A 14,332-nucleotide genomic window follows, 5' to 3' on the forward strand; every position below is an offset into this window, starting at 1 on the left:
CAATCTTTGGAATTGCCAAACTGTTTTCCACAGTGGCTGCACCATCACCATCTAATTTTAGAATAGTTTCATCGCCACCAAAGGCATCCCCATCCCCGTTAGCAGTCACTTTCCATCACCCCCAGCCCAGCCCCTGGCACCACCAGTCTGCTTTCTGTCTCTGTGGATTTATCTATTCTGGACATTTCATATACACAGAATCATACAGTGTGAGGTCTTCTGTGTCTGGCTCCTTGCACCTAGCATCACGTTTTCAAGGTTCACTCATGTTGGAACATGTGTCAGAATTCCACTCCTTGTTATGGCTGAATAATATTCCATTGCATGGATAGAGGGCACTTTGTTTATCCATTCAGCTGTCGACTCCCTTTTGACCTTTTGTGAATAATGCTGCTCTGAGCATTCCTATTCGCCTTCTTGTGTGGAAACACGCAAGGCTGCGGAGTTGGGCAATTAGCAGGTAAGCGATGCCAGCAGCCAGGCTGCAGTGGGACCGTGAAGGCAGCCTGCCTGCAACGCTCTGTTGAGAGCTTTGCTTTTGAAGGCAAGTCTAGAGCGAGGCTGTAGTCACGGGCAGGCCAAGGAAAGGTTGTCAACTCAGGGGAGGGAGAGTTGAGGTGGGGTCTGAGGGCTTCTGGGCACCCTCAGCTGCTTCGGGAGGGCTGTTGGGAGGGCCTGGCTGAGCTCCCTGGTGACGGAACGAGCTGCAGCCCACGGGGAGCAAGGCGGTGGGGTGAGGGAGAAGCAAGATGCGCGGCGGAGTCTCTCCCACCCCAGGCCTGTCCATCCCTTCCCAGGGGAGGAGCCCCACTGGCACGACTTGCATCCATCTGGGCCCCCGAGATGGTCTGACCCACAGGGAGGTTCCAATTCCAGGCCTCAGCCCCGCGACGTCACTCGGGGGGCAGCCGCTGGGAAAGGTGGGTCTGGGCTTCGGGCTGAAAAGCCCGACACTCGTGCCTGCCCGGCCTAGGAGCAGACGCTGGACGGTAGAAGGGAAGAGAGGACAGGGAAACAGCAGCGAGGGCCCCCGGCAGCCTCCACAGCCACCCTGGCTCTGAGCCCGGCTCCCAGCAAATCCCTCTGAGCCGCCCTCGTGGGCTCGCCTTAGGCGCCAGGAGGCCCAGGGGTGGGGAAGCAGGAGGTCTAAGTCCCAGGCCCAATTAAGAGATCAGATGGCGAAAGGCTTGGGAGCTTTTAAGGTGAGGAGAGCTGGGCTGGTATAAAGCACCGTGACCGCCGGGCAGCGCCAGGTCCGCAGGCATCGGGGACGGGCTTCTCCAGAGCCATGGCCCAGCAGTGGGGCCCTCAGAGGTTTGCAGGTGGGCAGCCGCAGACCAGCTTCGAGGACAGCACCCAGGGGAGCGTCTTCACCTACACCAACAGCAACTCCACCAGAGGTGAGCGAGTAGGGGCCAAGGCTGGGTCACGCTGGCTAGAGCGGCCCTCCTGGGACACAGGCCCGAGCGGCTGTCTCTCCTAGCCTTCATGATAACATGAAGGGGGGGGTCCTCTCTGAATGTGAAAGGACACCGTAATATCGAATACACATTTTCAAACCACATGGGCTTCCCAGACCCTCTGAGAATTCCTGTCCCAGGAAAGTTCATGGACTCTTCCCGTGTGGCCCCAGACTGCTAGTGAGCGCTCAATACACTCATCCCTGAGCTTCCAGGGAGGGAACTGGGCCTGACTCATCTTTGCATCTCCCAAAGCCAAATGGAGGCCACCAGCAGGAGTGACAGGCTGGGTTAGCCCGCAGGAGGGTGAGTGACTTCAAGAGCCTAAGGGGAGAAGAGACCGTGGTGGTGGTGGCCATCTTGTCCCGGTTCACGCCCAGAGCCCTTGGCCTCTGGCGGTACATGCTAGGGAAGAGGCTAGCTCGGCTCCCGGGGCAGCTGTTCTGCTCCGAGCTGTCCCAGTAGAGAGGGCTTTGGCCCAAAAGAAAGCCGAAAAGTCCATCGAGGCAGCCCGAGTTCTGCCCTGGGCATGCCAGCCCACCTGAGGGCTGTAATGACCCTCAGCCCTGGCCCCCCTCCCCGGGTCCCTTCTTCAAACCAAAGACCTTCCGTTCCTTTAAGAATGTCTCACGTGCTGCAGTTTCCAGAAGCCACACCAGCTCCTTGACAGCCGTGAAGTTCACCTTGACCTGACTGCACCCCAGAATGTCCTCAATGTAGACAGAGCAATGCTCTCCCCGGAGGCCCAGGGGGCTTCATCGATGCACAAGATTCCTTATTGTAAAATTTTTTCAAAAGTTCAAGTGTCTACCAAAGTAGAGGGGAGAGTATAGTGGCCCCCGGGTATCCGTCACTTGTCTTATTTCATCTCTAACCCCCTCCGCTAACCACTCCTGCCGATTTCTGCAAGCACATCCAAGACATCACATCATTTCTTCTGTAAATCTTCGGGCACCTGTAAGAAGAAAGGACTCTTTAAAAACACTACCACAAGGTCATACTTTTAGAGGTTCCCCCTCAACCTCCTTGCAATTTATTTGTTGAAGAAAGCGAGTCTGTTGTCCCCAGACTCACCCGCTTCAGACTTTGCTGAAGGCTCCCCACACCCTTCTGCCACGCCTGTTTCCGTCAGCGAGCTGTCGAGCTGAAGGTCTGCCGGGCAGCCAGGCGGATGTGTCCGGTGTTTGGGCGAGCCCGCTCCATTAGGAGGGGGTCCCTTTTTCCACAGTGCTGGCAGCTGCTGACACTCAATGCCAGGACCCATTAAACCACTGGGGATTTCGAAATGGTGACATTGGGATTCTTCTGACCCTGTCTTCATTTATTAGCTTCACTACTTTGATAAAGAGAAACAGGCTCTCACATGCCATCGGGTTGCCCAGGGATACGGTGTGCGTGGGAAAGGCAGAAGAGATGCTTGAGTCTCCTTCTATTTCGCCCAGTTCCAAATAGTGACTTGGTTCCCCAATGGAGGCAGTTGGGTTTGACCTCTGCGTCTCCTTTCTCTCCCACTAAGAACCGTGTTCTTAAGGGCTGTGGGTAGAGTTGGAATTAGAATATCATTTCGTTACTCATTTGCTTTATCTCAAACACACTCAAAATGGTCTCAGAATGATGACGCCAACACTATCGCCAACAACATCATTGCCCAAAGCTTAACCTTTGGACGGGTCTTTTCATCCTTTGGGAACGTGCCACCAGGCTCGAATAGGCAGACTAGCGTCTTTTTGAGTCCCTCCGAGTAGCCCCTCTCTATGTGACCATGCCACCGAGAGCATATGCGGTCAGGCCCATTTGTTTTATTTTTGATTTTTCAGGGATTGCTTTTTAAACTTTAATGTTGTTTTCTAATTATGGAATAAAACATTTACAAGGCTGCAAATTAAAATCTAGAAAGCAAGGTATACCGGAAGAAATCTGGCTTCCTGCCAGCCCCCATATCCAATTCCCTCCCACCCTGTACTTCTCAGGAGACCCTTACCTGGGAGTTGACTGTGATACCCTTCTCGCGCTCATTTCTTCACAGAACTAGACCTGAAACTCCCAGGAGAAGGGGGCAGGCCGGTGCACCTGCTTTTGCTGCACTGCCGGAGGCCCCCTCATTTTGCTTCCCACGTTCGGAGCGCTCCTGTCCCTTCTGTGCCACACACGGCCCTCATCCCTGCCTGATCCAGACTCCATGGGTGGTCCAGGAAGGACGGTTGGGCTGCCTTGTTTCGAAACCGTCCCAGCCCCTCTCACTTGCCTGCACGCCGGAGCGTTCCACACGCCTCCTAGTTCCAGATGCTTTGGGGGTTGCTGTTCTCGGGGCCAGAAGCAGCCCCAGTGCTTTCCCTCTGCTCCCTTTTGCACAGAAACGGGCACTACACAGGTGTTACGTAGTCAAAGGCCTGTTCCTTGGGAGCCTGTGGTATCTAGCGTGGTTGCAGATATTGTCGGCAGGTTTCTGGGAGCTCCCTGCGGTAGGGGCGAATGAGGCCCAGGCACAGAAGGGTTCGGGGGAGAGGACCAAGCCAGCCAACCGCACTCCAGGAGGCCGACGTGGCATATGGCGGGGCGCAGATCAGACGGGAGCCCGGCACCCGGCAGCGATGATGAGGGGTGCTGCCCTGTTAAGTTCAAGGATGCCCGTGCAGGCATCTAGCAGGCCGTGGCCTCGAGCTTGAGAGACGGGATGGAGGGAAGGTTGTCTGCAGGCGGGCAAAGCTAGAGGGGAAGACCAGTCGCAAAGGTGAGTGTGGCGGGCGGAAGGCAGGAGGGCTGAGGGGAGATTCTGATGGGGTGAGGGGGGCGGCACAGATGCAGCTGTGCCCTCTGTGTCTCCTGCCTCCAGACCCCTTCGACGGCCCCAATTACCACATCGCCCCCAGATGGGTGTACCACCTGACCAGCGTCTGGATGGTCTTCGTGCTCATCGCCTCCATCTTCACGAACGGGCCCGTGCTGGCAGCCACCATGAAGTTCAAGAAGCTGCGCCACCCTCTGAACTGGATGCTGGTGAACTTGGCCGTCGCTGACCTGGCGGAGACGGTCATTGCCAGCACCATCAGCGTTGTGAACCAGATGTACGGCTACTTTGTGCTGGGCCACCCCTTGTGCATTGTGGAGGGCTTCACTGTCTCCTTGTGTGGTAAGCCAGCCGGGGCCTGGGCACAGCCTCCCGTGTGTAAAGGAAACACTCATGCGGCAAAATCCGCAGGTGTGCCTCTGGGGCGCGTTCGAGGCACATCTCTGAACGGGGACAGACAGATCCACATAATCTCAGAACAGTGTGGGAGGGGAGGCCTCCGAGATATTGAAACTAGATCCTGCCAGCCCCATTGCTAATATCTCCGCGGGTTGTGACCCTGTTCCCGTCAACTTTGGCCATAAGCACCTGCGCTCCCGGCTCCGTGCAGGGACAGAACCAAGGGCTGTGGGGTTGCAGCTTGGCGTCCACCCGAGATGACAGGGAGCCCAAGGGCCACAGCACTCACCACGTGCAGCCTGTCTCCAGGCCTCCGGCCATCAAAGCAGTGAAGGCTTGCAGCTGCCTTCCCATTTTTCAAGTTTCCCAGGGCCACCTGGTCACAATGCCTGGGTCCTTAGCCTCCACATCTAACTTGGGTTTGTCTTGTTACCGCCTGAAGTGATCTCCAATTCAGATTCTGAGGAGACGAATGACAGAAAGACACTAGGACTAGAGGGACAGGGGAGCGGGGACCTGGTCAATGACTTGAATTACTAGTGGTGTCAGCTCCACCAAGTTACTTTACCAGGGAAGGTTAGGCAGAGAAAGTCCATCCCAAGTTCCAACACTCCATGCACCTCGGTAGCTGGTGCCTGGCGCCCCTGGGTGGCTCCTCGCTTACGCCTGTCTTGCCTTTGTAACTGCTCGAGGTCTGCTCTCGGGTCACCAGTTTTGGGGCCCTCTGGGGAAGCCCGTGGACCCCTTCTTAGAAGAACGTTGGCAAATGTGCACAGTGAGATCCATAGGATTACAAAGGAAGCCAATGATACTGAAATACAGCTATCAAAGTGTTAAACACTAGTGACAGACTCCTTCATTAAAAGCATTAGTATTGGGCTTCCCTGGTGGCGCAGCGGTTGAGAGTCCGCCTGCCGATGCAGGGGACGCGGGCTCGTGCCCCGGTTCGGGAAGATCCCACATGCCGCGGAGCGGCTGGGCCCGTGAGCCATGGCCGCTGAGCCTGTGCGTCCAGAGCCTGTGCTCCGCAACGGGAGAGGCCACAACACTGAGAGGCCCGCATACCACACACACAAAAAAAGTATTAGTATTAACAGTATTTTTAGAAGTATTCGTGACGCCATTCTTTATTAAGGTATCAAATAACTGTATCTGGCCAGACAGTCACTGAAATGTCAAAGTAGTAATGAACGTAGTCATATTGGGAAACGTCTGCCACCCCTGTAAAGTGACCAAGTCACGGGCACTGCTAATGCTACCACACTCGCAATGGAAGTAAAGAAGGCCAAGTGTCCAGTAGAGCTCAGTGGAAACAAAGACATCATTTTCCCCACCCCAGCTCATGGAGCCCCGGATTCCATCCACAGGCCGCTGCATGGTGGGCGGTGCTGAGAGGCCCGGGCTGAGGGGAGGCCTGCCCGCCGGCAGGGGGGCACGGCTTTCTGCACACGTCCTGTTTCCTTGCTTTGGGCTGGGACTGCAGTACCTCAGTGTGGCCTCACGTGTGTACGTGGCCGTCAGGAGTTGCACTGACAGCATCACAAGAAAGGCTGGTGGCTGAGTAAAAGAGAGATGGAAAGCGAGGTGGGCCATGAGCCAAATCAGAGAAGGCAAGGGGAGGCGGTGCAGGCCCAGTGGGGAAGGAGCCGGGGAAGCAGGGGTTAGAGAAAGAAACTGACCAGGAGACCCGCTGCTCCCCGGACCGGAAAACACTTTTTGGAGAATTAGCTTTTGCAGGTGGCTGGGGGGTGTCCTCTTGATCTTGAAAAGCGTTGCCTCAAAGCCCTCCTCTGTCTGCTTCTCCTCCTGCAGGGATCACCGGTCTCTGGTCCTTGGCCATCATTTCCTGGGAGAGGTGGATGGTGGTCTGCAAGCCCTTCGGCAACGTGAGATTTGATGCCAAGCTGGCCATTGCGGGCATTGCCTTCTCCTGGATCTGGGCTGCTGTGTGGACAGCTCCACCCATCTTTGGTTGGAGCAGGTAAGGGTGCCAGGGTGCCAGGAAGGCGATTCGTTTAGAGCAGAGCAGGGAGGGTCAAACTCGTGATTCCCTTTGTGACCTTGGGGCAAATCATTTCCAGTCCCTGGGCCTTTGTGCCTCCACGAGTAAACTGAGGATGGACCTGACTCTCGCTGAGAACCCTTGGAGCGCGCACTGTCTGTGAATGCGTGACTCTGCCTGGCTGCAATGTGGAAATGGGCCCTGTGGTCCCCAAGCCTCTGGAAAAGTCTGTTTCTCCCAAACAGGAGCAGCTCATGAGAACACATAGAGAAACGCTGCCGGCTGAGGCCACGGGCACGTTTGGATTCCAGAGCCCTCTTGCCTACTCTGCCCCAGGCCTCTTTCTTGCACCTGCTGAGGGGCCCCCTTTCCGAGGCTCCTTGGGTCGTAGGTACACCTAGGCTGTCGGTTACAGTGTCCCCTCCAGGTGGATCCTTTGGGGGAAGCCCCGCATTTCCAAGGAAACGGCTCAGGTGTTTGAGGGGGCTGGATGGAACAAGGCCGTTGCATTTGTATCTGGCACTGCAGGCTGGTGAACAAGTTCCTGTGGTGTCTGGAGAGGGTGTGGTCTTTCTTTGGGAAGCTGCCATCAGTGCGAGGAACCAGGCCCTGTCTGTCCCCTCCTCATGCTCCCGTGCCCACAGTGGCTGTGACTGTTGGACACGTGCTCATTGAATCCTCAGGGGTTCACAGGTGTTAAGGGTGCCTCGCCTTCCCTTCGTAAAGAGGGCATGTGATTGGGGCTATGAAATGTTGTGGAACCAGATAGCGGTGACGGATGCACAACACTGTGAATGTACCAAACCTCACAATTATGTGTAAAAAAGACCAGAGACGGACAAGGATTTCCTAAGGTCCTTCTGAAGGGCTTCCTTTGGGGGTGATGAAAACGTTCCGGAGCTACAGACGGAGGTGGCGGTCGCACAACATTGTGAACGCGCTAAATGCCTCCGAACTGTTCACTTCAAAAATGGTTAATTCGTGTAGCGTGAATTTCACCTCAATAAAAAGCCCAGCAACCCTACCCGAGTCAGTGGTGCGCTGGGGCGGGCAGGGGCTCGGGTCCCTGCCCACCTCAGGACGGGCTGCCGGCCCTTCTCCCCAGGTACTGGCCCCACGGCCTGAAGACGTCGTGCGGCCCGGATGTGTTCAGCGGCAGCTCTTACCCCGGGGTGCAGTCTTACATGATCACGCTCATGATCACCTGCTGCTTCATCCCGCTCAGCGTTATCGTGCTCTGCTACCTGCAAGTGTGGCTGGCCATCCGAGCGGTGAGCCCCACACCCCCCCAGCTTCACCCCTGCAGGCAGGCTCATGAACGCCAGGGAGGTCTAGGCTGGCACAGAGGACCGCCCAGTCCGCTCTCCAGCCCCAAAACCAGATACCTGGAATTGCCAGAATCTGCCAATGCCTTCGAGGTGGCAGGTGCAGCCCTGGCTCCCTCGGCCTCGCCCCTACAGGGTGGGAAGGGACTGCCCGCCTCCTCGTGGAGGGACCCAATAAGGGACCACAACTGCATTTCCTCCTGATCCCGGGGGTGGTAAGCCAACCTCTGCCACGGAGTGGAGCACAGCCGGCCAGATCCAGAGGCTAAACTTGCCAGTCAAGGGGTGTTTTGCAAAGGCTGCTACCGGAGCGCTCGCGTCCTGTTCACGTGCCATCTGCCCCCCAGACCTGTACTCCCCCTCCCCCTGGAAAGGGGATCCCCTGGTGTGGGAAATCAGAGCGAAGCAGGAGAATGAGATCGGGGTCCTGAGCACCGTGCGTACGTTGTCCCTTTGTCAATCAGCTTACCTACAACCAGCCATCTGTCCCTGTTGGGCTCCTGCCTGGCACAGGGAATAAGAGGCCTCTGGGGCGGCACCTTTCCTCTACGAAGCGGCTTGTGCCCGCAATCGGATCAGCATGTGCTTATGAGCTCTTTGTGGAGCGGAGGCCACGGGCTGGAGCTAAGCTCCCCCGACCTCACTGCCTTCAGTGTGTGACCTGTTCCCTCCTCGCTCCCCTCACCGCGCTGGCGGTCAGGGATCGGAAGCTGCTTAGCCGACTCCCACAGGTATCCGCACACAGCTGGGTCCGAGTGAGCTCTGGGCTGCGCAGCCCAGGCTCCAGAACGCGCTCCAGCCCTCAGTCACCCCTCGTCCCCATTCAGCTGTCTGCCGCCGGTCCCTGCCCGCAGCAGGTGGCGGCCGCCCCTGTGTCTTCTCCTGCCCGGCCCCTCAGACCTGACCATGGGAGGGGACACTGGTAAGGGACCAGGTGAGGCTAGGCACAGCCTCCTTACCTCCTTCACAGACTCCTAACAGGAAGCCAGCTGTACCACCTCCAAGCCTGGAGGAGCTCCCGCAAGGCTGGCCCCACTCGGGTGGCCCGGGTACTGCACAGCTGGGCCCGTCTGCTTCTCCCCGCTACCCTCCCTGACCAGCTACCCAAGCAGCAGCAACATGGAATCCCCTGGGGTACGGAGCCCTGAGGGGTCCTCCCACTCAATGTCCCCGGGGCCACTCTCTGTCCCCCCCAGGTGGCGAAGCAGCAGAAAGAATCCGAATCCACCCGGAAGGCGGAGAAGGAGGTAACCCGCATGGTGATGGTGATGATCTTTGCGTACTGCCTCTGCTGGGGGCCCTACACATTCTTTGCGTGCTTCGCCGCTGCCCACCCTGGCTACGCCTTCCACCCTCTGGTGGCCGCCCTGCCATCCTACTTCGCCAAAAGTGCCACCATCTACAACCCCATTATCTATGTCTTTATGAACCGGCAGGTGAGTCACGCGGTGCACACAGCAAACCGGAAATGGACCCCGGAAGAGCCCAGGGAGGGCCCCCACCTGGAAGCGTGTCTGTGGGAAGAGTGACAATGACCCCCAGGACAATAGCCGGGGAAGGCCGAGCATGCGACCCAGCCCCAGCCAGCCCTCCCTCTGGATCCCTTTATGATCTGGGCCTGCGGGTGGGCATTTCCTCCAGTGCACTGTGTGCTGCGTGCCCCTCCCCTCTGCTGGCCTTTGGGCGAGCCCGGAGCTCAGACAGCCTAGGATTGCCAGATCGTGTCTATATGTCCCCTAGGCATGCCCTTCTTGATTTCATAGACACAACTCTTCTCTTGAACTTAATCTTTCCATCTTCAAACGCTAACAGTGACCAGGACACAAAGAGGCCCTTCCTGCCTGGGCTGATCTTTGGCTGCTGTGACTTTATGGGTTAGTTCAGGCAGGACATGCTGTGGTCTTGCTAGATGGCAGCCTGCAAGTCCTAGGCCTCTTAGTAGGTTACGGGTGATCCAGGCTCATCATCTTCCAAGTGCAATTTGCCTTGTTCGTCCTTGAATCCATCGTATCCACTTCACTAAGGTGCAGCTGTGATGGGACTTGATGATGACCAGCAAGGTCTGTGGGTCAGCAATACCACCTCCTCGGGGCGTCCCTTCTCACCATGGTAACGTCTAAGTATCAAGTAGGACCGGCACCACAAAGGAGTCCCCGGGACTTCACTGTTGGCACCTCAACACCCGGAGCGTAGCTCTGCGCCTGGCCGCTGTCTCCTGTCTTTCACATGGGTCTCTTTAGGTGTCTTTACTTGAGCCTTTCCATTCTCTCCTTCTGGAACTCCCCCTCCTCTACAATCATCTGCAGAGTGGGTGCCCGGTATGTAGCTTATATCTCCTATCGTCACTGAGTTAAGAACAATGCTTTGAGAATTCAAAGCAGAGGCATTTGCTGTATATTTCGGGCCTCTTCTCGACTACGTCCAGCTACTCCAACAACAAAACTCTTTAAAAAACCCATAATTGCTGCAATCAATAACAAGAATGGGGCTGGACAGCAGAACTGACTCAGCTGAAGAGCTGAACTCCTCAGCCTCATCTGCCACCTCTTCAGCTGAGTCAGTTCTGCTGTCCAGCCCCATGTTATGGATTTCAGCAATTATGGGTTTTTTTTTTAGAGAGTTTTGATGTTGGAGTAGCTGGATGTAGTCGAGAAGAGGCCCGAAATATACAGCAATGCTTTGTATCCTCAAAGCATTGTTCTTAACTCAGTGACGACAGGAGATACAATCTGAGAAGTGAATGCAGCCCACATGCCTTTAGGGGTGGAGCAGTAAAGAGCAGAGCGCTCCTGACGCCAGAGGACTCTCTTGGCTGAAGAGATGATCGTTCTGGTGGCAAGAGATCTGAGATCAAGGTGTGGGCAGTGTTGGCTGTTTCTTAGAAAGAGTCTGTTCCAGGCCCCTCTCCTAGGTCCTGACAGGTACCCGTAACCTCTGGTGTTCCCTGGCTTGTAGACGAGTCTCCCCAGTCTCTGCCTTTACCTTCCCTCTGGGTCTGATTCCAAATTCCCTTGTTTTCATGAGGACACCAGTCATTGGATTAGCGCCCACCCTACTCCAGCATGACCTCATGATAATATGCATCTTAATCACATCTGCAGAGACTATTTCCAAATAAGGTCACAGTCACAGGCTCCAGGGGTCAGGACTTGAACATATCTCTGGGGAGCACAATTGGGCCCACAATAGTCACCGTCAACTGCTAAACTAGATGACTTAGATAATCGAGTACTCAGGAATAGACCATCCCCATGTGCAAGGAGTAACTGGAGGCTTCCCCCATTCTCCTTGTAGATTGTGAGTGTGTAAGCCATCAAGGTGACACTGAGTGAACGCTCTCCTCGGAGTGCCCCAGCATTACATTTAGCCTAGCATGTTGGCCCTGCCTGCTCTGCTCAGTAACACTTTCTGTCCTGCAGTTTCGAAACTGCATCTTGCAGCTTTTTGGGAAGAAGGTGGAAGACAGCTCTGAACTCTCCAGCGTTTCCAAAACAGAGGCCTCATCTGTCTCTTCGGTGTCACCTGCCTGAGTCGCCTGTCTCCCACTGGAAAACGTAACCGGTCCCACCCTCCGGGGCTTTGGCCACCCCGCCCCTGCCCCTTTTCTCCATCCCTGTGAAATAAATGTAGTTTCTCTTTGCCAAAAGCAACCGAGTCATAGAGGCTGCCACTGCAGTTTTGGGGCACTCGAGCCTCTGAGCGCTGGGTCACTGGGTCGTGAGAGAGCACGTGGGGGAGAGAGGGGCACAGCACCGTACTCTGGAGTTGCTCATCTTTTCTAAGCCTCGTGTCTACAGACGGGATAGAAGGATCGCAAGAAAGGCGAGCGCGAGGTGGGCGGGCGTCCACGTACCTCTCATTGGGCTGCTGGTGATGGAACAAGAAAGGGAGAGGCGAGAAGCAGCTGTCTGGGGAGGCGGGGGGAGCTAGCGAAGCCAGGCCCTTTAAGGCCCCTCTGGTAGAGGCTTGGAATCCCCGGAACACAGTCTCCATCTGGAGGGGACCCGGGCCTGCCGGTCTGCGGCGGGGACGGCACGCTGCTTCTCCGCCAGGCCAGGGCACCCAGCCCGACGAGCAGGAGCGCGGCGCCCGTGCGCAGGCGCGAGCTCAGCAGCGGCACTGGGCAGGCGCACGCGCTGGAGACCAGGACCCGGAGGACGGTGGCCAGCGTGAGCGGCGGGCGCGCCCAGCGGCCCAGGCAGCCCCGGGGCCGGCTACGCACGCTCTCTGTCACCTCCAGTTGGGTCACCTGCTGCAGAGCCTCCAACTTGGCTACACGGCTCTTGAACGTGTCCATAACCTCCTGCAGGAGGAAGAGAGTGACGCTGTCACGCCGACCTCCCGCCCGCCGGGGGTACCGGAGCCTCAGTGTGCGAGTTCCCAGATCGGCTAAGCCGGAGCCGGGGAAAGGGCGGCATGAGCGGGAACACGGGATGCTGTGGGCACAGCTTGAGGACCTGCCTCTTCCCTCGGTTCAGGGGTGTCAGAGCGGATTCACTCATCTTCTGCTTCTCTCGTCCCCGCGGCCTTCTCACTGGCCGCTTCTCACAAGGTCCCCCTGTGCGGTTCTCACCCGTATCTCCTTGGCTCTCTCGTAGGACAGATAGGCCATTCTCTCCTCGGTGCAGGCCAGATTCTGTCTGAGGTGGTAAATGTTGTCCAGGTGCCCCTGTAGGTGCTCATTCACCTGTCCTTCCAGCTGCACTTGTCTTGGGAGCAAAAGAGAAAGTAACACTCCCTGAGCGCCCGGCCCCAAGCTTGTTCTGGGGCTGAGCGGTCCTCCCTCAGGGCTAGACTTGGGTTCAGAATCCACCTTCCTCCTCCTCCTCCAGGGCTGCCTCAGAACACCCCAGGTGCACGTCAGCCACACACCCACACCGATATTCATGTCTCTTTTATATATAGCAATAAACTAGAAGTTGCACAAATCGAGATCTAAACTGTCCGTGAGTGCTGTTAAATTCCATACAGAGTCCCACACCAGTGTTTGGTATGCAATAGTTCTTCCATAAAAGTCTGTGGATTATAGTGATGGAGCAGTCACAAAAGACCACATGTTGTATGATTCCTTTTAGAAGAAATGTCCCGAATAGGCCAGTCCACAAAGACAGAAATAAAGCTGTGATCTCCGGGGGCTGGACGGGGTAGGAGGTGGGGACTGACTGCTAGTGGGGATGGAATTTCTTTTGGAAGCGACGACAATGTTCTGGACTGAGACTGCTCTGTGAATATTTTGCTAAAACCCCTGAACTTTACACTTAAGTGGCTGAATTGTATGGGATGTGAATTGTAGCTCAATAAAGCTGTTTAAAACAAAAACCAGAATCGGACTGTGGTAACGACTGCACGACTCAGTAAATTTACTAAAGATCATTGAAACAGTTAAAATGGTGCGTTTTGTGGCAAGTAAATTATATCTCAGTAGACCTGTTAAAAAAAACACAAATAAAACATCACGACCTGTTGTTCATGGCCACGTATGTAAGTAGCAAAAGTCTAAAAACATGCCTGGAAAAGCGCCTAGTGAGGATAGCGAGGTGGGCAGAAAGGGGGAAGGGGAATGTGAGAGTTTCAGGCGAATCATCTTTTAAACTTTTATTTCTTAAAAAAAAATTTGAAGCAAATATATTAAGACTTGAGAAAGCTGGGGGCGGTCATATAACCTTCATCATGTTCTTCTCTGTTTTTCCCTGGGTTTGGAATATTTCCAAACAGCAGCTCCTAGGTCTTTAGGGAAGAGCCAAGGAAGGCCTGACCTGAGCCAGGGGTGGTGAGGCTGGAGAACGGCTGGGGCCCGGGGCCCTGCAGAGAAGCACAGGCACCGACAGGGAATGGGAGGTGAGCGGGTCAACTAGGTCCTACTTCAGGGACTTGAATGGCACCACGTGGAGATGGCCCCCAGGCAGCTGAGAAGCTGAACACGCATTTGCTGAAGCCAGTTAATTAAGAGCCAGTTCGTGATGGTATTTCAAGGACTATTCCATCAGTCTCTGCCTTGTTCCCTGTTGAGAAGAGATTGGTCTGACAATGTGGCTGAGGCTACCACCCACAAAGACAGGGAGATGGTGGGGTGTCCACCCCGAAAGCAGATTCCCCATTTACATGAAGGATGGAGCTGCAAGGACATTTAAGATACTAACCACGTCCAAGTGTAAATTCATGAATATATTCTTCACAAGTACGAAGTCAACACGTAGATTCTTCATTAATATATATTTATAAGAATGTTTGACTATACTCTTTTTAAAAATTTTATGATTTTTTAAAAATTTATTTATTATTTATTTCGCTGTGTCGGGGCTTAGTTGTGGCACGCGGGATCTTTGTTGTGGCACGCGGGCTACTCTCTGGTTGTGGC

The 14,332-nt window shown here is 55.5% G+C and overlaps 2 protein-coding genes across 2 annotated transcripts in view; one reads left to right on the top strand and one right to left on the bottom strand.

Moving 5' to 3' along the window:
* Window positions 1-1,288: 1,288 nt before the first annotated feature.
* LOC309978746 (long-wave-sensitive opsin 1) lies at window positions 1,289-11,504 on the top strand (the record flags this gene model as incomplete). The annotated part of the gene is made up of 6 exons (XM_082865322.1): window positions 1,289-1,400; window positions 4,294-4,590; window positions 6,460-6,628; window positions 7,755-7,920; window positions 9,171-9,410; window positions 11,394-11,504. The coding sequence occupies 6 exons, from the start codon at window positions 1,289-1,291 to the stop codon at window positions 11,502-11,504; spliced, it is 1,095 nt and encodes a 364-aa protein (XP_082721448.1).
* A 414-nt stretch (window positions 11,505-11,918) lies between these two features.
* TEX28 (testis expressed 28) overlaps window positions 11,919-14,332 on the bottom strand; it is a gene marked incomplete at both ends in the record, with an annotated part of 59,934 nt that continues 57,520 nt past the window's right edge. Inside the window, 3 exon segments of the mRNA XM_082865174.1 lie at window positions 11,919-12,020; window positions 12,023-12,277; window positions 12,548-12,683. Coding sequence (XP_082721300.1) covers window positions 11,919-12,020; window positions 12,023-12,277; window positions 12,548-12,683 — 493 coding nt within the window.

The sequence above is a fragment of the Leucopleurus acutus genome (genome assembly GCF_964270905.1).
Source record: "Leucopleurus acutus genome assembly, chromosome: X".
NCBI classification, from domain to species: domain Eukaryota; kingdom Metazoa; phylum Chordata; class Mammalia; order Artiodactyla; family Delphinidae; genus Leucopleurus; species Leucopleurus acutus.